This window comes from Falco cherrug, chromosome 11, assembly GCF_023634085.1.
Source record: "Falco cherrug isolate bFalChe1 chromosome 11, bFalChe1.pri, whole genome shotgun sequence".
Classification (NCBI taxonomy): domain Eukaryota; kingdom Metazoa; phylum Chordata; class Aves; order Falconiformes; family Falconidae; genus Falco; species Falco cherrug.
Genome location: NC_073707.1, coordinates 5,765,575 through 5,790,715, shown reverse-complemented (window position 1 = coordinate 5,790,715; position 25,141 = coordinate 5,765,575). Strand labels below are relative to the sequence as shown.

The 25,141-nt window shown below is 48.2% G+C and overlaps 2 protein-coding genes across 2 annotated transcripts; one reads left to right on the top strand and one right to left on the bottom strand.

Annotated features, from left to right (window-relative positions):
• Positions 1–100: 100 nt before the first annotated feature.
• On the bottom strand, positions 101–9,045 carry TBCCD1 (TBCC domain containing 1). The gene is made up of 7 exons (XM_005441755.4): positions 8,586–9,045; positions 8,357–8,506; positions 6,257–6,623; positions 5,101–5,287; positions 4,451–4,948; positions 1,221–1,381; positions 101–629 (listed from the first exon to the last, which is right to left on the bottom strand). Exons 1-6 carry the CDS (start codon positions 8,925–8,927, stop codon positions 1,252–1,254), a joined length of 1,674 nt encoding a protein of 557 aa, XP_005441812.2. The 5' UTR covers positions 8,928–9,045; the 3' UTR covers positions 101–629; positions 1,221–1,251.
• Positions 9,046–9,345: 300 nt separating this feature from the next.
• DNAJB11 (DnaJ heat shock protein family (Hsp40) member B11) lies at positions 9,346–24,505 on the top strand. The gene is made up of 10 exons (XM_055723269.1): positions 9,346–9,534; positions 9,668–9,824; positions 13,255–13,352; positions 14,442–14,574; positions 15,514–15,656; positions 16,188–16,270; positions 17,545–17,602; positions 19,174–19,285; positions 19,697–19,856; positions 24,103–24,505. The coding sequence occupies exons 1-10, from the start codon at positions 9,365–9,367 to the stop codon at positions 24,165–24,167; spliced, it is 1,179 nt and encodes a 392-aa protein (XP_055579244.1). The 5' UTR covers positions 9,346–9,364; the 3' UTR covers positions 24,168–24,505.
• The last annotated feature ends 636 nt before the right edge of the window (positions 24,506–25,141 follow it).

The following is a 25,141-nucleotide window of genomic DNA, read 5'->3' as shown; positions in this document are numbered from 1 at the left end:
CTCAGCTGACCTGTTCACATTTCATTAAGCTGTAGAGATGTTGCATCCCTCTAACACCCACCATACAGGTAAAACCCTCTCCCTAGGACACATGCCAAGCTTATCTGAGAATTTTGTTTTATTGACATTCGTTAAAACAACGCAAACATGTAAAAGTTAATTCCATAAAAACGCATTGCTTAAGTGCCACCTTCATATAAAAAAAAAATCCATTGAATTTCATTCATTAAAAAAAAAAAAATCAAACATTTCTTTTTCACATTTACAGAAGTAGTGCAGCTGCCTTGTACCATACAGACACACACGATGCCCAGAGCCCTGCATCCAGCTTTGCAACGGGAAGGGCTCCTGTGCCAGACACCTGCACGCCACGGACACTAACCGTGGCGACAGCCTCCCTGCTGAAGGATCCACAACAAGGCACACTTCATCATCCTCCAGTGACATGCACTTCCTCAGTTACCAACAGCATAGTTACAGCATCTTCCTGGGAAAGTAGCAGTGACCAGAAATCCTGCAGCAGACAGCCCAGTCCACACCGAGGCTGGGGGTCAGATCCACATCGAGCGTGTTCAGGCAGGATGGCCACAAAGTCCTAATGAGAACTGTTTTCAGTGTATATTCCGAGACTGTAACAAAATAAGAGGAGCAAATTTTACTCCCAACACTAGCAAAGAAAAGGCAACCCAAAGACTAACAAAAAGGAAAAAACAACAACTTTACAACAGTTTGAAATATGCAATGGCAGAAAAGCACAATAAGGGCTTGTCTCTGGCTCCTAAACCACTTCCACTTGGGAAGAGAAAGAGACCACAAAGTACGAATTATGTGACATCTCACTCGACTCTTTTAAGCAAAAAGTAAGACAGATAAGTACAAACATTAATACACACAGCCTCTCTGACAGAGCAGCTATTCAAGTAAGTTTTTACATCAGATTACATACAATATCCCTATCTGCCTTTATAGACACACACGGATGTCCCCAACAAACCAAACAGAACACCTGCAGAGAACAAGGGGGGTGCTGTGTACACAGGGAACAGGTTCAAACTGCTTGAGAGGTTTTGACTGCAAAGTAAGAACTAAAACCAAATGCCAGGCTCTCGGGAGAATGGCCACTGAACAGCCTCCTTCTCCTACCCCTGCCAAGGCTGTGCAAAGAAACACGGGGCAATTCTTCCTGATAAAGAATCAAGAGAAACAGGCCCTCTACTCACCCCTGCTTTCCTTCCGCTGCACAGGAATGTTCTATCCTGCTGCCTGCTTGGAGCCTACGGCAGGAGGGACAAGGCTATCCAGCTGCTGACGGTTCCCTGTCTCAATCAGCCATTCGTAGAATTTGTTTTCTACCAGTATCTGGAACTGTTTCCTCTGATCCCTGAAAGCAAAAGAAGATCAGCAAAAGATCAGTATGTAAAGGTCACACTTATTTATAGTACTATACTTTCACTACCAAAACAAGCTTCCATATACATCAGAGCTAAGAGTTGGGCTTGATGCCTGAACTGTCTGTACCAGGAAGAGAAGGTTTTTACCAAGTGAACATGACTATGGTGAACCCCAAAGGCAGAACTGGCAGAGTTAGAAAAGTCATGCAAACTTCCCCATCCCACCAGCACAGCAACCCTGCCCCACAGGGCTGCCTGCACTTTACTCTTAGAGCACAGATTAAAAACTGTCTGAAAAGGGAGAAAAAGAAGATTAGTAACCAGCATTCTAGCACTAAAGACACAAAATTCTGTTCTGACAGCATCTGAAAGAGAGAGGACGGAGATCAGGGGAAAAAATGCACCTATAAACAACACTCCTTAACTAATTCCCATTACTGCTAAATAACTTTTGGGGTGGTTTTATTAAGACCAGCAGTAACAGGGAATGCAGGCTCTCTGTCACTGGCACCAGTCAGATGCCCAAAAGCAGCACAGTCTAACAGCAATACTTCTCCAGAGTCACATCCCAGCCATCAGTTCCAGAATTTCTTAAGCCAAAGGTGGCATGGGTGTTGAGTAGTCCTGCTGGATTTTATTTTTTTTTCCTATGAGCTTACACAATTCCTTTCACAACCCATGTAAAACATAACATTTTAAATATCCTGTGGGATTTTATGTGGTTTTGCTTTGAACCCAATCCTAATTTGATGTGCTGATCCCACCCCACGTTGGGAAGAGGAGCAAACCAGCCCCATTCATTTTTGTGCCACGGCTTCAGAGGCCCGGTGTACCGAGACCCTTTTTTGAAGCTGAAGGTTCTTCTTTGTGCTATCGATTACATTTGAGACATTCCACAGAAAGCAGGGTTCTAGGACAGAAGGTAACCTAAATTCCTCCCCAGAGAACATGAACACAAAGGCAGTCACTTCTTTCTTCCCTTATGGTTTTATGCTCTCCAAGTGCTCTTTATATACCTTGATCTGCTACTGACCCTGAAAGACATTCTGTCTCATATGCTCGGAAAATGAATAAACAGGATTTTATGCTTTTTGCGAGTTGTTCCTCAAGCTGTCTTATTGGTCCTGTCTTACGGGGGTTTTACTTTCAGCCTGGCAGGATTTGCATTCTTTTTTTGCCCCACTTTCCTCATTCAGACAACTTCAACTTCTTGAAAGATGTCTTCTTATTTCTAACATTCCCTTTCACCTCCCCGTTCAAGCACGGCAGCTTTTTTCTTTCTACAAGTCTGATATCCTGTTTGCTCTAAGCTTCCTAGTTGTCTCCCTGCCTGCAGGAGACAGACACATTTTACACTGTCAGCTGACCAGTTTCTTTTCAGCAAGCTTCTACACTTGGCAGAGTTTTCCCCCTTTTAAGAAATTAACCGCTCCAGTAGTGAGCTTTTGCCTCTTTGCTGTGATTGCTGTAGAGGATGTTAAAACTAAGCATATAATCTGTATTACTTCACATTCCTTTAACAGCAAGATTTTGACAGGCCAAACACCTTCACAAAACCCTACGATGCGAAGTGGCAGCCCTGGGAGGACAATGGGTGGAGGGGGAAGCACCTTAAATGCAGCTGATAGACACAACAGCTAGCACAAGGGCTGAGGTTCTAACTTTCCTCTCTGAAAAGTTCTGAGTTTTCTCCCTGAGCCCTTGAAGACTGAGAATTTCCAAGGTTTTTACACCTCTGTCACCACTACTGGATCACTGCTGCTCAGCTACCCTCCTCCTATAGCAAAATCCTGCCTCAGAATCCTTTCTCTCTCCCAGTTTTTCAAACTGCACGCTCCTCCACGCTCAGCACAGAGGCACCTGGACTTCAGAAAAGAACAAGGGAAGCTGAGGGAGCTCCTCCAAAACAATGAACAAACAAATGGACCAGAACTCCTCAGCCTGGTATGATGGGAACTGTTGACAGTTTGACCCAAGAGGAGGTTTTCATATTCCGTGTTCCCCACAGTATAAACCCCTCCAAGATCACTGCTTATCATCACCCAGTTACACACCCGTGGCAACTCATCGACTGAGCACAGAACAGAAAGAAAATCTATACAGCTTAAGTACAGCTTAGGGAACAAAACTTGTTGTCATCTCTTCAAGTCTTCACAATTGTACTATCCCCGTTCTGTCTTTGCAAAGGAAGCCAGGTCCTTCAGGTTGCTGTATCAAAACGGTTCACAAAAACATAAAAGCTAAACTGAAGTCAGCAGAGATTTGTACCCTCGCCCGATCTGGCTGGTTGCAGCAGGAAGCACGCTGACACAGGGAGCAAGCTGAACTTTTTCAGAACTCCACAACAGGTGCTGAGAAAGCCAGCAGATGCTCACGGTACATGGGGTGGGATAGATAGGCCTAGCTAGCACAGCAAAAGCTGGGCAGAGGATTCAGCGTGATCTGGTAAGGAGGACTTTAAAAGCTACTGTCCACAAGGTGATCTACCGTAATGGTCCACATGCACATTCTTAGCTCACCTCAACAACAGATGGGACAGTAATTTAAAGCTTCAGTCTCAATGTAAAGGTTGGGCTAAGAGCGACCGTCAATCAGCTGCAGGCCAATAATTAGTCGAGCTGTCGCTCAGGGTACGCACCCAGATCTCACCCATGGCAGCATGCGACACTGGAAGCAGAACAGAGACAGCAGAGAGACAGTACCCAGCGTGAGACAGGTTGTAAACTCTTACTGCCAGGGTGGATCCCTCACCTCAACCATCACCAGTACCTAGGCATGCTTTTCCTCAAGTCTCACAAGCTAGGAAAATGCAATCAAAACAATGCACCTCCTTCAGAGTTACGGTTGTGAGCATTATTCTTCTCACTGTAATGATACCAAAGACCACGATCGCAAGATTGCTAATTACTAATGCTTTAGAAACGGCATGCAAGACGTGATTCATGCAAATCAACCCATTATTAAAGCATTTTTGTTGGACCACATCAAAGGCATCTTCTATTTGCATGCCTGAGCTGAGCTGCAATGCAGCTCACACGTTCCTATTCAGACGCACTCACTTGGTCAGGCCTGCCTCCTTCACAGTTTTCTGCCAGATCTGTATCTTCTGCTCTCGCTGACTCAGCGCCTTCTGATAGGCAGGGGGAAGCCCACCCGGCGTCTCCGTGGTGTCTCCTTCCATCTCAAAAGGAATTACGAAGGTGTAGAAGTCCGAGGGGGGCAGGAGGCGGAAGACACTCATGTCACCGCTCTCCTTGCACACCAGCATGGGACTGTCCCAGTAGTTTGGCAGAGTGGCCAAGCCCACTTGAGCCATGTGGTCTTCAAGCATCGGATAATGGGTGTGGAAAGGGGCAAAGCTGACTGCTTGGTTCCCTGGGAGGATGAGAGGCTGGGTAGGTGTGAGAATGTAAAAAGTACAGCCAGTGGTGGAAGAAAGGGACAAACGATGGCAAACCACAATGACCTTGACATTGTCACAGCTGTGGACATGAACAGACGCCTGCACAGGGCCAAGGACAAAAGTGCTATTCCGGCACTTCTCAATGGTCACAGATCTGCCAAAGAACAAGACAGCGAGGACACGGTGAGCAGGAAAGAGCAAAACATTTTCAATTTTTCACTGCTTAGTCTATCTAACAAAAAACTTTGCGCTCGAACAAACCTGCTGAAAAGACATCTAGCTGTGTTCCAGGAGAACAAAACTCACCGGAGAGGGGAGAGGAGGTAAATGAAGGACTCGTTGCAGCGATGAATCCTTACATGAGCCCCCACGAGGGTGTCCGAGCTCTTGGCCAGTGTCTGCTTGTACACCTGGCTCATTATCACCATGGGGAACACCTCTGGCACCACACGAGTATTGCAGGCAATCTTTGCTCTCCTGGTTGTTCCTTCAACTGCAAAATAAAGATCACCAATGCATTTAAAATTAAAGCACAAAAAGGTTACATGGGATCCCTACAGGATGCTGGCTCACTGCCCACATCACTCAGCAATCCCTTGAGAAAATAATCAGGCCACAACTTCAAGGATGGTACCGTCAAGCTGCATCACTTCATGCACGAGTCACACCACCCACCGATGTGTGCCTGCTAGGCAGGTCAGTAGTACGGAGCAGGCAGAAGCTCCAGAACTCAGGGCACATTGGAAGATCAAAAACTCTTCAAAATTGTTCAGGGGCAGCCAAAGCCTCCCACAGGCTACAGACAGCCCTGCCCTAGGCATCTCCATTTCCAGAAGTCTGGTCCCAAACACAAGATTTAGCCTGGAAAGAAGATCCTTAGGGCAAGTTTTATGCTGAAAGCAGGAGCTGCATGTTTTAGAACAGTGAAATGCTCCCTCTACAGTATAATCCTTGAGCAACCTCGCTGCCATACCTAACATACTGTCACTCTCACGTCTATGCAGTCAGAGAAACAACGTATTAATCCGATTCTTTTTCTCCTAAGGTTGAAGATGCTCTGGCTCCACCACCATGTCTCTGCAGGTGAGGGGCTGTGATTCAAGACAAGGAAACCTAGACCAGTTTTCAGCTTTGCCGCAAACACACCACAGTATCTACTCTCTGTGCCCAGCTGTACTTGAATAATGTAGTAATACTGACCTCACGCAGCGGGGCCTTTAACAATGAAGTTGTTGCTGTTTGCTCACAAAAGTGATCCAAGGACCAGAAAAATGCACGCAGATGTCACGCAGCACTCTCTAGTTGCCCAGACTCACCTCTCAGCTGTTACTTTCCCCATCTCCACTGACAGTAGGAGGAAAAGAAACCAAGCTCCCCCCCCAACACTGCCAGACTCCTGGTCAGCAAGAGGAGCTGAGACCGGAAAGTCCTTTCTGAAAATAAAGGCAAGGCCAGTAGCTACCTTGCTGTGCCCACGCGAGTTTCTTCCCGGACTTGAGGCAAGCATTCATTCCAAAAGGGTTTGTCGTCAGGCAAGACCTCAGCCAGCTCTCTAGCTTGGGGAAAGAGAAGGCTCTGGAAACCTTCGAGTAGCCGTTCTGCCCGTGACAGGGCTGCCAGAGGGCAAGCTCATGCAAAGGATGGACTGTCTTGGATTTGTTCACGGTCCCTTCAATAAGAAAGCTGAGAGCACAGACGGCTTCATAGGACACCAAGCTACTGTGGGTGGAATGGGAGGTGGCAGTGAGCTGCTCTGGCTCCAGCAGCAGTTCCAGCATATCCAAGAGGTGGCTCTGCACAAAGGCACGGTGGTCCTGATCGTTCCAGTTCTTGGTGGGCAGAAAAACACACAAAAGAGAGGTGAAGAGGCAAGTTCTCACAGAGCTAGCAAGCTTTACTGACATTATACAATGCATCCTTGCTTACGCTTGTCCTAGAAGGGGGAAAGCAAGTCAAATGTGGTGCTCTCCCCTGCTCACTGCTTCTGCTGCTCTGCTTTTCCAACCCACAGAAAGCAACCTCCCCGCAAAAAGGAACAAAACCATTTTATTCTAACTCCAAGCACCACATATTTCATTCTAGGAAACAGGAACAGACTCTCCTACAATCCTTCCCACACAAATTCAGCCAGCTGCTGCTGGCAATTGACGGCAGGAAAGAAATCAGTAACTGACAGTCAAGGTCTCGCAACTGCTCTATTGGAAAATTGCCGCGTCTGTTCCAGACCTTCAGATATGATTCAGTGCCGTCTCCTGAGGCACTGCAGGGAAAAAAAGCAGAGGGTCATTTCTTCACAGCGAGCACACCAATAAACCAAAAGACCTCTGAAAGAATCATTAGTTCAAATTCTAAAGGGCTCCAGACAAAAAAAAAAAAAGCGCGAGACTAGAATTATGGCAGACCTTAATAAAGACAACCTTTGTCGGCCCGTGAACTGCAAAACAAGCAACACACGGCTGCGATTACACATTTTCCTCACCATCTACAAGGGCTGTAGCCAAAAGGGATGAGAAGCAGCTGCAAACGTCTTGTCCAGCAGCTGGAGATCCCTGCACTGTGACAGAGACCCCCTTGGACTGGGCAAGCCTCTCCACACCACTTCAAAGGGGACACAAGCACTGCTGAAGTTGGGGAAATCTCACCGGATCGCACAGGGAAAAGTGGAGACAGCCCCAATTCCATCGGGACCAAAACCTCCAGGAGGGGTACACGGTAGTCAAGACACACCTCCTTCCTGTCCAGAGTTTTATGTAACAGTTCTAGTTTAAAAGAGAACATCAGCTTTTATGGATGTTCCATGCCCACCCACCTCACAGCCCTGTGTCAGTTCTTCTCGTTTCTTTTTTCATTTGTTCACTCTTTCAGTATAAAATTACCCCGTTCCTATTTTTAATTATTTCAGCTTGTCCCAAGCTACATTCCCCTACCTCAGACAGCTCATGGCATCACAGTTGTGACAGAAATCCACAGAGTTTTGCAGCCAGCCTTATCACGTTACCAATCGCTCTCAAATACAGAGTTGCCCAATAAGCTGCACCCAATAAATCCAGCTCGCTTCTCTTCTTTCAAATTACTTGACATTATTTGAAAAGGAAACCATTAAACATTTCCATCCACATGGTTAACCTACAGCTGACCAACCAACTCCCCTCTCTGAAACGTAACGCCACAGACCATCCCGGGATTCTTATACTCTACAGTGGATCACTGGAAAGCAGCCTCCAACATAACAAAAGCTTTCCATTTGAGTAATAGAAAAAGCAAAGAGGAAGCTGCTTCTTAAAAAGAGAATTGCCAAGGCTCTTGGAAAACTATCACAGTTGGTCTCAGACTCTAGGAAATTCCCATGGTCAACTCTTGCTGGTAAAGCTGCAGAGAATACACCAACCTCGTTTTGTTTACTACTGAGTGCAGTAACTCCAATTTGACTCTAGCTTAGACTTGACCACAGGCAGTATTACACCCTCCCAGGAACACACCCACTGCTTTTCAGCCTGCCTCAGGGCAGGACTTTGCAGTTTCCCACCGGGCCACACAAGGAGAATCCTGTAGCCACAGGTACCTTATTCTCGCTGGCCGATTTTCCAGTCAGGCTGGGAGACTTGGTCCTGGGGCTGGGCCACTCCTCCCCGATCAGAGACCTTCGCAGAGAGACCTTGTTCACCTGCTGGAGGTACAGGAACAGCAGAAACTGCAGGGTGTCTACGGACAGCTAGCCAAGAGGGAGAGAAAGAGGCGTCAGGCCGGGCTGGGGTCCCCCACACCCGCCCGGCCCGGGATTGGGCTCCTGCCTTGCTCCGCTCCCGCTCGAGCTCCTCGGCGCTGGCGCAGGCCGCCTCGGCCTCGGCCCACTCGAGGCTGCGCGGCGGGTCGTGCCGCAGGAGGCTGCGGAAGAGCTCGAAGTAGAGCCAGGCCAGGCCGCGGCTCAGCTGCAGCTTCCCGCAGGCGACGTGCCGCCAGCAGGGCCACGACAGCCGCGGGAAGTAGCCCTCGGCCGCCCGCGCCCGGGCGTAGGCCACCATCTTCCGCAGGTAGTGGGGCCCGAGGCGGGTGGGCGGTGGGACGGGCAGGGCCCCCACCAGGAACGGCTCCACCTTCACCCACAGCCGCACACGGACCGCCACCGCCTCCATAGCGACCGCCGCCGCCGCTCGCTTCCGGTGCCCGCCGAGGCGCCGCGCGGAGCGGCACCCGCGTAGGACCAACGAGATGACCCTTCCCTCACGCAGTGGAGGACTCCGCCAAGCCCGGGGTCCGCCCCTTCCCCTCGGAGCCGATTCCGATTGGCCGCTCAAGCCAGCGAGGAGGCGGGAACAAACGACGCGCCCTCTGACTGGCTGCCGCTGGGCGAACTCGTACTTCCGCGAAGCCTGGAAGGGCGATAGGATGTGACGCCACGAGCCGTGATTGGACCGGTGAGCTCGGCGCCGACGTCCTGTCAGACGATTGGCTGCTGCTGCGGAGCCGGTGGTGAAGTGTGCGCAGCCGATAGGCCGGCGGCCAGCAGCGCGCGGGGCTGCGCCGCGTTCCTATTGGCTGGCGGCCGTCAGCGGGCCCCGCTTCACTCCTAATGGTGGCCGGTCCGGGGCGGGTGGCTGCGGCGCTGCGGATCCGCCCGGAGAGCGCTGCTCCCTCTGCCCGCCGCCCGCCGGGCAGGCCGGGCCGCCGCGCCATGGCCCCGCGCTGGCTCGGCCGCCTCTGCCTCCTGCTTCTCTGCCTCTGCGGGGAGGCCGCCGCCGGGTGAGTGCGCCGGGCCGCGCCCCCGGGCCCGTGCCTCAGCGCCGGGCCGGGCCTCCCCACATCCCCGCCTCGGGCTCGGCGGCCGCGGCGCTGACGGGGCCCCGCTCCCTCCCTTCTCTCGCCCCCCCGGCAGGAGGGACTTCTACAAGATCCTGGGGGTCTCCCGCGGCGCCTCCATCAAGGACATCAAGAAGGCCTACCGGAAACTGGCGCTGCAGCTCCATCCCGACAGGAACCCCGACGACCCCCGGGCGCAGGAGAAGTTCCAGGACCTGGGGGCGGCCTACGAGGTGAGGCCGGGGGCCGCGGGGCACCCCCGCCCTGCTGCGGGCGCTACCGAGCCTCGCCGCGGGGCAGGGGGTGCCGAGGTCCGCCGCGGAGGGAGGGGTGAGGACGTGCCCCCCATGGTAAGGAGCTCGGGGGGGGGGGCGCCCAGCTCTTCCCAGGCTGCGGAGGGGGTGTGTGGGGAACGGTGCTGCCAGCGTGAAGCTGAGCTTGGCCCGCGAGTAGTGCCGTGGAGCTTCGTCCTGTAACGCTCAGGGGAAGGAGAAGGGAGGGCCGCTTGGAAATGCGAGGGCCTTGCTGTAAGGCGTAGGTGCGCTGCATCCTCCTCTTTTTGTTGCATGGAGTTTCAGGCATTCTACCAAACAAAAAGCCATGGCAGAGAGGCTGCCGGGTTGAGCAAACAGCTCCTTCTGTTGGAGGACAATGAAAGAGCTTAGCTCACTTAAAAGAAAATGAAGGCACCCAGTTAAAGTTACCAAGTTATTTATTAATAGTTATTTGAGGAAGAAATAGAGTTGCCTCAGCTACGAGTATTGGCACAGGAGCAAGTGTCTATGTATGCAGTCTGGCTGCGAGTCTGAGCTGTTGGGACCGAAAAGGTGGTTGGCTTGCCCCTTAAAAGGTGTTAAGGTAGGAAAAATAGTTGTGGGTCAGTACACATGAGGATTCCTGTCGTTTCCATGATACTACAGTTGCATACAAATGATACCTGACACTAATAGCACAGTGTATTAGATAAATCACGTATAGATTATTTCATTAGCAGAGTGTTTTAAGTCAAAGCCTACTTTCTCTGCCATGTACATATGTGTTAATGCAGTTTAGGCAAGGTGATAGGATCTGTTTTGTCCACGTTCTCTGTCCTTTTTGTCTCCCTGCTGTCGCTGGTTTCCATCCGCTCCCGTAGTTCCCCACGGAGCAGAGAGCCCTGAAGGAAGATAGTGTTTCACCAGCAAGAATTTGTAGCAGTGATTCCACCTGGAGCTTGCCTGCCCTGGTGGACTGTTTGGGTGGGATGTTTGTGTCCTCTTTGAGGAGTCAAGCTTCAGAAGGGAAGGGTTTGTGTTCCTGCTGCAGTCCAGCGGTGGTGCTCAGCCTGCAGCTGTGGTGTAGCTCCTGCTCCCATCCTCGATGTTCATGTGCTCTTCAGATATGCAAATACAAAATAAATGAGGAAGTGAAAGAAACAGCTTGAAAGCATTCCTCTTTGGTCAGAAAGAAAACGCATAAACTCTATTTTTGTATCAGCTGGGACCTCTTTTTAGCAGACTTACCTATTCTTAAATACATTGGCTGAACTATCGCAGGGAGACCAGTGAACATAAAGAAATTCTTTTGCGGAAAAAAGTATTTGTTACCTGTCATTTGCAGTATCCGAAGGTGGATGCATGCGGTTTACTTCAAAGCTGTGAGCTTGATGTAGTTTCTGTGGGCTGGGATCTTGTCACATTTGACAGTACTTTATTCCCTGGAAGCATTTTTCTACCTCTTCACCGAGTCCTAGTTTATTTAAGTCTTTGCCATAGTAACAGTTGAGAGTACTCTTGCTATTAAAAACATTGGGGAGAAAATAGTTGTAAATCAAATCAGCAGGGAATGTGGTAGCCGGAGTAGGTGAATAGTAACTTTCATGAGCAGTGACTTGAGTCTGCCTCCCCCTAACCCCAGGGTATTATTGAAGCACAACAGTGTCCTTGTTCAGCATAAATTGTGGCGTTCTAGTGCTAACACAGACAATACCGCTGCAACATGCTCTTGCTGGGTGCTGGTGAAAATTAAGCTAAAAACCCTGCCTTCAGAGTCTCCTGTGCTCCTTGCTGAAGAGAGATCTATCAGAATACTGAAATCTGGTATTGATGGACATGGCTTTTAAAGAAGGTTTGGAAGGCATAACATTGGGATGTCCTGCAAGGTCCTTGTCTCTTTGTTTAGCCAGTACAGCTGGAAAGTCCTGCTAAACTAGCTACAAGATGCAGTGTGTCGATTTGATTGTTTTGAGCAAAAAGGAGCTAGAATTGGGTATCACTTAATCCGAACCTGGTTGCTTTTTGCCATAAAGCAACAGCCTCTGTGAGCAGTACTGCTGCTCAGGGTTTGGCTAGCTGACTATCTATAGCAAAGTCTTAAAAAAAAAAATAATGGTGGGGAAAGTAGGTTAATTAAACTACTGCGGTCTCCTTCATTTTAACAGCCAAAGTGATTTCCACCCTGCAGCTGTGTGGTCTGAACAGTAGTTTCAATTAGAAAGGAGACTGGTCCCATGCGAGGGACCCGAGACTCATCTGTGTGTCCTCATTAGTCTCAGGATGGTTCAGGGGTGGAGCTTCTGTGGGGTTTTTTCTAAGCTTGTCCACTGTGGTTGCTTTGCTTTAAAGGCAGCCTAACATAAAAAGAACTCTCTTCACAGTACTTGAAATTGTGTTCTCCAACAGCCTGCAGAAAGAAGGAAGTTAACAGAAAGGCAGATATTTTGTGTTTTTAATTCTCTTCCTGTTGCTCACAGTACAGGACTGTGCAGTACCTTACCGGAATAATTTTGCTCTGACACAAACAGATCACAGAATGGAAAGCTTATCCTGGTTTTAGGAAATGTGTATTTTAATGCAAAATCTGAAGAGACAAAGGGAGAGTTGAACTTTTATCTACTAGGTGAAACTAGTAAAGTCACTGTTGACTAGTTTTTATCATTTAGCCAGCTCCTCTGGCTGTTACTGCTTCTCCACCTGTTTGTGCTCCTTAGCCTTTTGAAAGCTAACCTGGCAATTTTAACCTTCCCAAATATGATCAACAGGGGAGGAAGGCTAAATGTGATTGGAAATTTTTGGGTCTCTGGGGCAGGAAAGAGCAAAGATCAATCCTTAGGCATTAAAATTGAAGCTTTACAGTCTTGAAAGTCATGCGTGTTGGGTTGTATTATTCTGCCTCAGCACTGAAGTCACTTCTAACTTTTGTTACCCTTAGAAATGAGGGCCAACATTCAAGCTGGTGCAGTTACTGTATTTGACAAGTTCAGCTTGGTAGGCAAGCTTGCCATCATTGCCAGTTGTTAAAAAATACCCATTTTGGGTGCTTGAAGAAAACTGAAAACCAGGAGTGGTATTAATGTGTTTGTGGTTTTTTTTTCCAGTGTCCTGCTTTGTAGAAACTGCTTTGAATTGTTCCCTCCGATTCCTTTTTAATCCTTAAGATAAACTCATACTTCTTATATTTTCTGCTGTTTTAATAAACTAATTGTACTTTTTATGGGTTTAAATGATAAATTTTTAACTTCGTAGCCCAGTGCAGCAAGCGAATTCTGGCCAGCGTTTCTGTAACATAAAGCATTGCTGCTTGTCCCCCAGTGAAGAGTACTGGTGAGCTTCCTCTTGGAGCCTTGTTTAAGTAACTGAGCTCAGCTGTGGGTGAGTGTCTTGTCTGCTTGCATCCCTCTGCCAGGTGCTGTCAGATGAGGAGAAGAGGAAGCAGTACGATGCCTATGGTGAGGAGGGCTTGAAGGATGGTCACCAGAGCTCCCATGGAGACATCTTCTCACAGTAAGGAGATCTTGCCGCTTTAAGCTGTTCTGCAGTTGGTGGTCTAATTCTGTGATGCTCGTGGATGTGTTTGGTTTAGGCAAATTCCATGTTAAGTTCTCTCACGCAGTCTGGAGGTACTGATCTGAAGTGACAGTAGAGAATTTGAAGAAATACACTTACAGTGGATATCCCATGTGCGCTTTTAGTTGTCTGTCTTGCATCAGTCCTTGCTTCAGGAGCAGTGAGCAGGAACCAATGGTGTCTTCCCACATAGGCAGCTCTGGCTCAGTTAGCAAGCTGCATTGCCAGTGTGTGTGATTTGTAGGGTGCTGCAGCTGCTTTAAACCTGTAGGAACTTTCTTGTGTTATCTGGTGTGTGATTAATGTTTGGGGGTCACTTTTTCTTTTGCAAGGTAATGCTGTAGTGACTTACACTACATTTCAGAGCAGCTGTAGAATTTGGATCATTAAAATCTGAAGGCATTTGCATGTGGCTCAGGTAGAATCCAATTTTCTGTTTGTGCCCCTTTGATTCTGCTAGGCACAAATTTACTAAACCAATTCCTGAAGTTGCCCATCTTGTGTAATCCTTCTGGATAAGAACTTGCACCGTCTGCTGGTCTGTTTTGAGGAAAAATATGCAGACTCACTAGGAAGTTTTTTCTCATCCCCCTCGTCTTCAAACTACTGAAAACCAACCTGCCAGCACTGACTTGCAGTGCCAGAGGTGAAGTGCTACACAGAGTTTGCACCTTGTGGTGATGGTAGCTGAGCGGCCGTGTAGTACGGAGAGGACTTCCTCAGGCAGTGGTCAGATTCTGAGGTGTTGGCATTCAACTCCTGCTGCAAAACTTGTTTTCTTTAGTACAGAAAACTCTTCCAAAGTGACCATTTTGTTTGAAGGCATTAGGTTGTGTCCTGAGGGAGCAAACAGAGGTATCTGGATTTACTGTGGTGGTTTTGTACTGTGAGGAGGCTGTTTTGTACTCGGAGGAGGCTAGAAGCATTTGACAAGCAGCATGATGCTGCTGCCTTGGGTGGCTGTCTTCATCGGAGCCTCGCTTGATCAGAATTCCTTCCTGGATTAATTGATGTGCTTTACTCCAGCTTCTTCGGGGACTTTGGATTCATGTTTGGAGGTAACCCCCGCCAACAAGACCGGAACATTCCCCGAGGAAGCGACATCATTGTGGACCTGGAGGTTACACTGGAGGAGGTGTATTCAGGAAACTTCGTAGAAGTAAGTTTGCTCGCCTGTCGGTCTCTCCAGCGTGTTCTTAGGTTTGACATGCCTGGCCTGGCCACTGCTCAGGATAATACCTTCTCCCAAAGAACAGAACTAAAACGGATGCTTGTCTTCACAGTATCCGGCAGTGACAGCGGAGGATGTTGTGATGCTATTTGCTAGTAGTTAACTGAAGAAACAATACATTTATTCATGTTTGCTGTCTGGCAATTTCTCTGTAAAGGGATGTTTCTTGTGATAATAGCTTATTTACTGGCTGCGTGTGTCTGGCTGTAGCTTGCTTTTATTGCAGCAGCCAAACTGGAAAAAGGTGTAAGTGGCCCCTCTATGGAATTCAGTGATATTTGATGGGCCCATTCATAAGCCTCAAATTAATTTTGTAATTCTTGCAAAACCATGTTGAGGATTTTTCATAGTCTCTTTAAGGGGCCAAACATGTCACTGCAAATGTCTGGATTACATACTTGGCAAATGTATGGTGGTCTTTTTGATTATTTTTTTTAAGGAAGCTGCATTTCTGGTGCTGACAATCCCTGCTATTCCACATATTAGAATTTGTATTGATTGAGTTTGTGAGTGTCTGGGTAAATGGGAACTACAAATTTTGCCCTTGTGTGGGACAAGGAAACTATCCTAACAAAAGTGTGAAGGGTTTCATCCTAATGTTACCTTTCCTTTTTAGAAAGGTGTGCAGGAAAAAGAAAGGAAATGGTGACAGTGGTGTCGGAGAGTTTTTCGTGGTATTTAATGTATGATGAGCAAGAGATGGAAGGTGAAGACTGTTGTCAGAATGTTTTGCTGAGGCTGTTGAGCTGCTGTGAAGGCAGCACACAAAACCAAATCATGTTCAGGCTGCTTGAGCAATCCAGACCCTTGAGGCAACCCAGGAGTGCCAGCCTGTGTGTTGGTATCAACCTCTTCCTCTTCATGCAGGTTGTCAGGAACAAGCCAGTGGCAAGACAGGCACCTGGCAAACGGAAATGCAATTGCCGGCAGGAGATGAGGACCACCCAGTTGGGTCCTGGACGTTTCCAGATGACTCAAGAAGTTGTTTGTGATGAATGTCCAAATGTCAAGTGAGTTTTATGCTCTTACTGCTATATGGCTGTTTAATCAAAACTTGCCACTAGATGGAGGAAAGTGCCTGTACTACCAGTAATATCTAGGGAATGTGGAAACACTTAACAGGGGTTTCTCATTCCCAAGGAGCCAGTCTTTATTCTTGCAGTAGGGTTGGCCAGCTCTTGGATGTAGAGGTCCTCAATTTGCCCTTTCAGCCTTTTATTCCTTGAACAGTCAGTCATACTACAGTGGAAGTTCCACAACTAAATATGAATAATCAAAGCCAGGGAAGCCCAGTTTCCAGCTGGGAGCAGTTGGATGTGGAATACTGTGATGTAGTCATGCATTCAGATGCTGACACTGCATTTAGCTTAACTTTGCCCTCCCTACTAAATTAGTATCAGCGTACAAGAAATGCAGCACTCTTCCCTCTGTAGGTATGAACAAGGAGAGAGTGTGTGGTAACTTCTGGGAGCGTTCTCATTATGATGGTAACATAAGTAGGTGTTGAAAACTTAGTGCTTGCTTGCTCTTCCCCTTGGCAGGCTCGTGAATGAGGAGCGAACGCTAGAAGTGGAGATAGAGCCAGGCGTGCGGGATGGCATGGAGTATCCCTTCATTGGCGAAGGTATGTTATGTGGGTGCTGCCCTGCTGCTCAGCTTTGACTTGCTCCTTTTCAGTCATACGAGGCTGGTCTTTGTGGCAGTTAATAGCTAAACAGCAATAATGGCTGTAAATTTGACTTAGGACGTTCCAATCAAATCTGTCGCTATCTGAACCCTTCAAGCCCCACGCTGGGCACCAGAAAGGACTGCTGTGGTTTGACCTCAGCCAGCAGATAAGCCCTATGCAGCCCCTTGCTCCCTCTCCCTGGTGGGATGGAGAAGAGCATCAGAAGAGTAAAAATGAGGAAAACTGCTTTTATCTCAACAGTGAGTTAATAGGTAAAGCAAAAGCTTTGCACACAAGCAAAATAAAACTTAATTCACTCACCACTTCCCATGGGTGCACAGGTGTTCAGCCATCGCCAGGACAGCAGGGCTCCATAACACCTAATGGTTACATCACTCCAAACATCCTCCACTACTTCTTCCCCCAGCTTTATATGCTGAGCGTGACATCGTATGGGATATCCCGTCAGTCAGCTGTCCCAGCTGTGTCACCTCCCAACTCCTTCTGCACCCCCAGCCTCCTCGCGGGTGGGATGGGGTGAGAGGCAGAAAAGGCCTTGACTGTGTGTAAGTGCTGCTCAGCAGTAAGAAAAAAAATCCCTGAATTATCAACACTGTTTCCAGCACAAGTCCAAAATGTAGCCCTGTACCAGCTACTATGCAGAAAATTGGCTGTATCCCAGCTCAAGCCAGCACAGCAATGGAAGTGCCCGAGCCCTGCACTGGGTGACTGATCGGCATGTGTTCCTGTAAGTGCTGTGTCCCCTGTGTGCTGCTGAAATCCAGGAGCATACTCATTGCTAAGTCTGGAGAGCGCTCTGAGTTCCACTCACTTTGTTGGTACTGGGGGTGCACAAAAAAAAAAAAAAACCCACCAAAACTCTAAATCTGAGGTTTCAGATACCCTTCTACTCAAAAATTCTGTTCCAGGCTTGACTATGTGAAGGAATCCCTTCTGCCTGAGGAGATGAAGTCCTTCAATAAGTAAAGGACATCATTAACATGCAGGTCTTTCAGAACAGTGGAGTGGTATGAGCTTATTGAGACAATACTCAGAAAGTTCTAGGCTCTTTAATAATGGATATGTGTAGGCAGGGGTTAGTCATGTAAAGATCAATTAATTATTTTTTCCTCAAACACAACGTGCAGCTCACATGTTAAATATGCTGCTTGTTTCTTAGTTGTTACTAACTAGCTCCTTTAAACAGAGCTTTCCTTTCTTTTTCACAGGTGAGCCCCACGTGGATGGGGAGCCAGGTGATTTGCGCTTCAGAATAAAAGTTCTTAAGTAAGTAACTGGCCTAGTTTGGCCACTCTCTCTTTCTCTCTTTACTCTAAAGGAAGATTACAAGCAAATTTCTGGCCCAGTGTTGCCTCTTTGACTAGCATGCAACTTGCCCTTCAGCACAGCCAGTGCAGCCAGGGCTCTGGTACTCAGGGCTGTGCAGGATGTTCAGCCCTGGTGGTGCTGGAGTGGAGTATTCACCACTGTTAAGATGCTGCAATAAGTCCATTTGTATTTACTTTGGCTTGAATTCTGGCACGCATTAGTAGCTCCTTGTGTGAATCACATGAAATATCTCCTTTTTCCATAAATATACTATCTCCCTATCATAAGGAAATGAACTACTAAAAAAATTGAGTCACAACTTCTTGACACACCTCACCACTCACTGCCCTAGAAATAGAAAGGTTATTTAGTAGTATATCTCTTGTGCAGGAAAATGAAGCTTAACTTCATTTGTTCTTTACTTCCTATCTGATTTGTGAATTCTCCAAATTCACAAATAAAGGGAAGGAAGCTAGAGGACCTATTTCCCCTATGAGGAAGTGTAGTGGGTTTGCATGGCAAGGTTTTGGTAGTGGGGGGGGCTACAGAGGTAGCCTCTATGAGAAGATGCCAGAAGCTTCTTCCCCCATGTCCAATGGAGCCAATGCCAGCCAGCTCCGTGACAGACCTGCTGCTGGCCAAGGGAGAGCACATCTGCAATGGTGGTAGCGCCTCTGTGATAGCGTGTTAAGAAGGGGGGGAAAAAAAATCTGCAGCAGTGAGAGAAAGAAGTGAGACTATGTGAGAGCAACAACTGCAGACACGAAGGTCAGCGCAGGAGGAGGCAGGACGTGCTGCAGGCACCGGAGCAGAGATTCCCCTGCAGCCTGTGGGGAAGACCCTGGTGAGGCAGCCTGTCCCCCTCAGCCCGTGATTGTTAACAGTGGAGCAGATCTCCACCTGCAGCCCATGGAGGACCCCACGCTGGAGCAGGGGGATGCCCGAAGGAGGCGGTGACCCAAGGGAAGCCTGCACTGAAGCAGGTTTGCTGGCAGGACTTGTGACCCCCATGGGGTCCTCATGCCGGAGCAGTGCATTCCTGAAGGGCTGTGCCCTGTGGAAGAGACCCACGGTGGAGCAGTGTGTGTAGAACTGCAGCTTGTGGAAAGGACTCATTAGGAAAGTTCATGGAGAGCTGTCTCCTGTAGGAGGGACCCTGTGCTAGAGCAGGGGAAGAGTGTGAGGAGGAAGGAGCAGCAGAAACAATGTGTGATGATTTGATCATAACCTCCATTTCCCATTCCTCTACGTCGATCAGGGGGAAGAGGTAGAGAAACTGGGAACTAAGCTAAGCCTGGGAAGAAGGGAGGGGTCAGGGGAAGGTGTTATTCTGATTGGAATGGTAATAAACTAATTTTTCCCAAGTCAAGTCTGTTTTGCCCATAACAGTAATTGCTGAGTGATCTCCCTCTCCTTATCTCAACCCATGAGCCTTTTGTTGTTTTCTCTCCCCTGTCCTTTTGAGGAAGGGAGTGGTAGAGTGGCTTTGCTGGGCACCTGGCATTCATCAAAAGTCTCTAATTCCACAGGCACCCAGTCTTTGAAAGAAGGGGCGATGACTTGTATACAAACGTGACAATCTCGCTGGTCGAGGCACTTACAGGCTTTGAAATGGATATTGCCCACTTGGATGGGCACAAGGTGAGGCAAAGGTTTGCTTTCTTGCTGTGTGTAAACAAAATTTAACTGCAGGTCTTCTGTGCTGAGGGTTAGCTCTCTTGGGGTCTGTGCAGCTGCTGATTGCACACAGGATCTCCTCTGCTAGAGACTTCCAGACCAGTTCCTGTGGAGCCAAAAGAGACTCTGTACCAGGGGTGCACAGTCTGGGTCGTAGTTCCAGGCTGCCACAGCAGTTACTGCATGTGTTGTCTTGGGTGCTGTTGGTTCTGGCATGTGTCCTGGCAGTAATACTGCCTAGACACCTTGAATATCACTGACTTTGGTGAAGAGTCAGTTTCAGTTGAAGCTTTCCAGTAGGTTGGAAATGGCATTGGAGTATTGGGATATACACACAGAACACGTGCAATGTTCTGCTCTTTCTTTTGTCTCTAGGTTCACGTTGCTCGGGATAAAATTACAAAACCCGGGGCCAAACTGTGGAAGAAAGGAGAAGGTCTTCCAAATTTTGATAACAATAATATCAAAGGCTCACTAATAATAACGTTTGATGTGGAGTTCCCCAAAGAGCAACTGACAAACGAACAGCGGGAAGGTGAGTGTTGTAAAGCTCTGTGCTGGCAGCGGGCTGCACAGACCTCTCACCAAAGCTGATAAGAAGTTGGCACGATGGGACCAGTGGCCTGCAGCAGTCGGAAGAGGCTCTCCTTTCCCCATGCCCCTTGTACAACATAACACAGTTGGCCGATGCCCTGTGATTAACTTCCATTTCCCTTTGAAGCAAGTGAGCTTGGCTGCTGCGGTTGTAGGGAGCCAGATTAGGCTGGGATGTGCCACTGCTGGGACGTAGCACTTGGCAGATTTGCAGGTGCTTTGTTTTGTAGCTGGCCATCTGTCTGAACTGAAAGACTTGCTGGGCTTAGCCTCTGTCTGCTTTGCCTCGGCTGGAATGGGATCACAAGCGGTTTTCCAACCCCTGCTACTTTCTTGGGAGGCAAGACTTTTGAAAATGCCTCCACTGTCAAGGGTAAAGAGTGTCATGCAGCATCAGAAGGATTGTTCCTCTCTGTGTCTCCTACCCTGAGCGCTTTATGGCTGTATAGGGAAGAAGCATGCAATGCAGGTATTTCATAGGGAGAAATCCGCGTCTCTGCTTCAGTGCTGAAATGGAAACTTCATGAACTATGTAGAAATCCTATAACTGACGGGAGGGTAGATACTACTAGCTGGAAACTCCTCTTCACTTCAGCCACCTCTGCAGTAGGTTCTGCTGCTCTGCACAAGGCGTCAGAGTAGGCATTGAGGGCCCCATCCTCTGCTATGGGGCAAAGAAGTTCTTGGGATGGACCAGTGCAGCTCATCAGAGAATCCCCATCCCCAGAACTTCTTCCTGCTGGTCAGGGCTATCATACTTTCTTCTGCTGCTCTTTTGTGGAATCTGGCAGCTGTCCTGGTGGAATGAGGCAGATGCAGAGCTTTCCTGGACTCTCCGAAGTTTGTAGAGGGAAGCCAAGCCCTCGGAGGGCTTTTCTCAGCCCTGTGGCATGTACTGCTGCATTGGCCACACTGCTACTGCCACTTGGAGCTCAGTTGGTAGCTGCAGCTACTGATTCATGTTCTGTGGCTCTTCCTGCTGCTGTTTGGGCTGTGAGGGCTGTGCTTTGAGGGGACCTGTTTTGTGTTTTGACCCCTGTGCTTTCCCGCTTGTTGCAAGCATGTTGTGCCCGGTGAGGGCTGCAGGACACACTGACCACATCGGTGTAAGGTCTCATTCCAGGCTCTGCTGCCCTTCTTGAACCTCCCTCCATAAGGGGACAGCACCTTGCAGACAGACATGAGGTTATTCCAGCTGTTGCTCTTGACAGTTTAAGCAGACTGGACAAGGAGCAGTGACAGAAGCCCCTGTGTTTGTGAAAGTTACTCACACGCCTTTATGGATATCCCAGGAACAAAGAGATGATTGTACAGGCACGAGCATGTTCAGGCACAGGGCTTTTGGGTGTTTCACTCCCTCCTAAAGCAATTCCACACTTCCTAGAGGAAGGTGACTGGGTAGGCAGTCAGATGCATTACTGTGTGCTAGAATATCTCCAAACATCCAGTTGTTTAAAGAGTTTTATGAGGGAATAGGTCTATTCATGTTGCGTGGCAGCAGTTCAGTGTACACATGCAAAAGGACACTAGGCTTCAGAATTCAAAACATCCCTTTTTTCTTATTGTTGGCCGTAGTCCTAATTTCTTATCATAACCATACGTACAGCTCCGAGGGCAGTCAGGAGATACTCTGACTCAGAGAGCACCACTCTGGTCAATCTAAGCTGTAGAGTCAGAGAAATAATATGCTTGCTTTTGTGCTAGTGTGACATCAGGGAATTTATTGCCTGTTGATTGGAGGTGACTTTCTCTTTGACATATCTCTCGTTCTTCTCTAGTGAGACTTGTGGTTTGTCTGTTTTGGAGCTTTGGATCCCGTGCTTTAACTCTGGAGTGTTTAGCCTAACAGCAGGCAGCGTAATGCCCAGGCTGTATTGTAACCTGTCATCTGTTGGTGATGTCAGAAAAATCTCAAAGTTGGCTCTAGTAAAAAAAAAAAAATGCCTGAGGTGCAGTAGCACCAAATGTCAGGATTCCTGGCCGGAATTCCTGATTGGACATCAGATATGTGTTGGTGTATCCTGTACACAGACTGGGTATCCTTCAGGCCAGCAGGCAGCTGTCTAGAGCTAGCCAGCAGGAAGTGAGATACGGGGCTGGTGCTAATCACATTTTCTTTTCAGGGTTACCGGAGCACACCTTTCTCCAGCTAAGGCCTTCCTTTCAAAGAACTACACTTCCAGGAGGCACATCCTCTTACCCATCAGCCAGGAAGTGGCTTGCAGCCACCTCTGGCTGCGGTGGGGACCTGAACTTGCCTTGCGCTCCCCTGGAGAGCAACCTACCCGTAATGAGTACCAGCTCCTGCACGGGGGCTCACTCCGCCCTGCTGTTGAGGATTTTTCTGAATGCAGAAAAGAGTTCAGGGTTCTTTGGCCAGCAAGCAAGAAGCATGAATAGTTCTTGCCTGCCAGAGAGCTGTTTTAATTCCAGTTACTACTTCCAGGACAGTTTTCCAGTATTTCAACAGAGCTGCTGTGACCCTTATGCATCAAATCACTGGTCTGAAAGGACGGTACTGTTTGTAGCCAAATAATTTAAAGGTAGACAAGCAGAACGAGGTTTGCAGGAAGACATGCTCTCTTCTAGCTAGATTTCCTGAAGAAGAGCTTGTATGCCTGAAAAGTTAGGGGCGGGGCGGGGTTCTGCAGAAGTAAATTGGTTGACTCAATTACTGATCCTCCCTCTCCATGCCTATGTACCTCACTTAAATATCACCATTATTGTTAAATTTTTCTAGCCAGCCTAACCTGACCTGTTATACAAACGTGTACAGTATGACACCGTGACTGGCTTCAGTGGAGCAGCAGAGCAAGCTGAACTGAGGCAGGACGACAATCCTGTCGTCTGTCACGCTGAGGTGCAAGCAAGCTGCCTGTGTGCTTTGTTGCAAGACTGATGCTGTTTTGGGGACACCCAACAGCAGAATTATAGCAGTTTAGCTTTATTTTTTTAGTAGTATTGTTGTTTGAAAGTTACCCATGGTATGGGGAGTTTTCCTCTCTGTTTTGGGTCTTGACAGCTCCTTCTTGGGCTCAATGGTTTCTGGTGCTGGTCCGAGGCAGTGGGTGTCCTGGCAGCATGTGACCAGGCTGACTTTGAAGAGGGAGTCCCTTACGATTATCTCTGAAAAAAGTGTGACACATTTGTTCTTGCCGGTCCTGCTTCCTCTGTTTTGTATGGATTTGCCCTTTAAGTAACAGTGAGGACCTGCCAGTCTTGTCCTGAAGGTGCTGACTTTAACGTGCTTTTTTTAACCGTACTTTGTACGTTAAGAGCTGACTCACTCCTACCCTGTTCTGGTAAGCACTTGATACTGATAGGACCTGGAGGTGACAGTTCTTTGAACTGTTTTATGAACGGCCTTTCAGGGGTGGGGAAGATGGTATTTGAAAAGTCACCTAGAGCCCTTTGTAAAACCGTGGGTTTCCAAAAAAAAAAAATATTTTCAGGCCTTCAGTGGGATACTTAAGCCCACAGATAAGTTTGCTTGCCTTGCCTTAAGCGACTACTTCTAGTGGACAGCAGTGTCCTCGGGCACCACGTACCAGTGTGAAAGGCTCTGCTTTCTAATTACTGTGATGTGGCTGCTGTAGCTGCAAGTCCAGAAGGACCCAAAGCACGCATGGCACTCCTGAGCTGGCTGCTGGCCCGTTTCTCTTGGGCTGTGAGGCAGCTTGGGGAGATGAGCTGTCTGAATTAGACTCTGGAAATACCCAGCAAGTTGTCATTGCATTTGTGCTTAAAATGACAAGATTATTGTCAACTTCCAACAGCAGAGCAGCTCTGGGAGTTGCCTTTATCCCTTGCAGAGCTCTGAGAATCTTGAGGTGTTGCACTGGGCTTTGAGTTTGTAGCAGAGGCTTTCTCCCTGCAATGGCTGGCCTCGTACGGCCCTGAGAGCCTGGGAAAGCACCGTTAAAGCCTCGCTAACCTGTCTCTCCTTGTAGGAGTGCTGAAGGAGCAGGAGTAAAGCTGTCTCGCCACAGGGTTTGAGGGGGATTTTTCCTTTCTCTTTAATGATGCTCTTAGAGTACCTGTTTAGGCTTTATTCAGGTATGTGGGCTCAGCCTTGAAAGGCTGGTACCCCAGGGCCTAGAGCCAGATGTGTAAATGCAACAGGAACAGCAAGTGCAGAGTTGTCCTCCTGTCTGTGCTGTGCAGTAATGTTTTCCTTTCTCTTGCAGGTCTCAAACAGCTGTTGAAACAAGGATCGGTGCAGAAGGTGTACAATGGATTGCAGGGCTATTGATGTGTGGGGAAAGTTGGACTTAACTGAAAATGAAAAGTCAGATTTTTTTGCAGTCTTTTCTCCTGCCCACTGTAGAATGGAAAAGAGGGAGGGTGGGGCAATTGTTGAGCTATATATAATTTTTTCTTTGTAAATGGTGGAAGTGCTCACACAAGTTGGGAAATACTACCCTTTTCAGGACATAACTGGTGCTGCCTATCATGTTCCACGTCCTGGAACAACATGCTCCTTGAGCAGAAAAAAAAAAAAAAGGTGGGGAAAGGAGTTTTAAATTCCACACAGATTGGAATTCCTGGTTTTTAAATATATTTTGATGTGACTTTTCTTGACCATCTCAACATACTTTCATAGCTTCTCCTGCTTTTTACGTCCTTTGTGTCAGTCTCTTCTGAGTTTCTGTTGGTTTTGTTGGGGTTTTTTTGTAATCCCAGCCCTTCCTCCCCTTCCCCTCTGAGTCCAGAGTGTGGTATTGTTTCAGAGTCTGTGTTTCTGGGGCAGGAGTACGGGTGCTGTTGGGAGTGGACTGGCAGGAGGTCCTTCACGGGCTATGTTGGGCCCCTCACACAGCTGGGAAAGCAGAGGGAGAGAGTCTCTTAAGGCACCTGTGGGCTCTTAACTACCAAGTAGTCCTCGTGTCCCAAAAGTTAACGCTTGGTTTTTAAAGTTGAAGTCACAACAGCTTAGCAAAGAGTCCTCAGACTTCCACGGTGGGGTTTTGGGAAACAACGGGAGTGGCTCCTTGTGGCCTTGGTTCTTCCTCGTTGCCCCCAAACATAACAAGTTGTCTGGAAAAGTTCACTTACCTCCTGCACTCTGTCCTCTGTGAGGACGGGTGAAGCTAACAGCACAGAAATAAAGATGTTTGAGTTGGAATGGCAAAAGCTACCTGGTTATGTGTGTCAGCAGCCCTTACCCTGGGACAGCTGCGAGTCGTTGGACTAACAAGGACCGGTCCCTTCGGTGAGGTAAGCCAC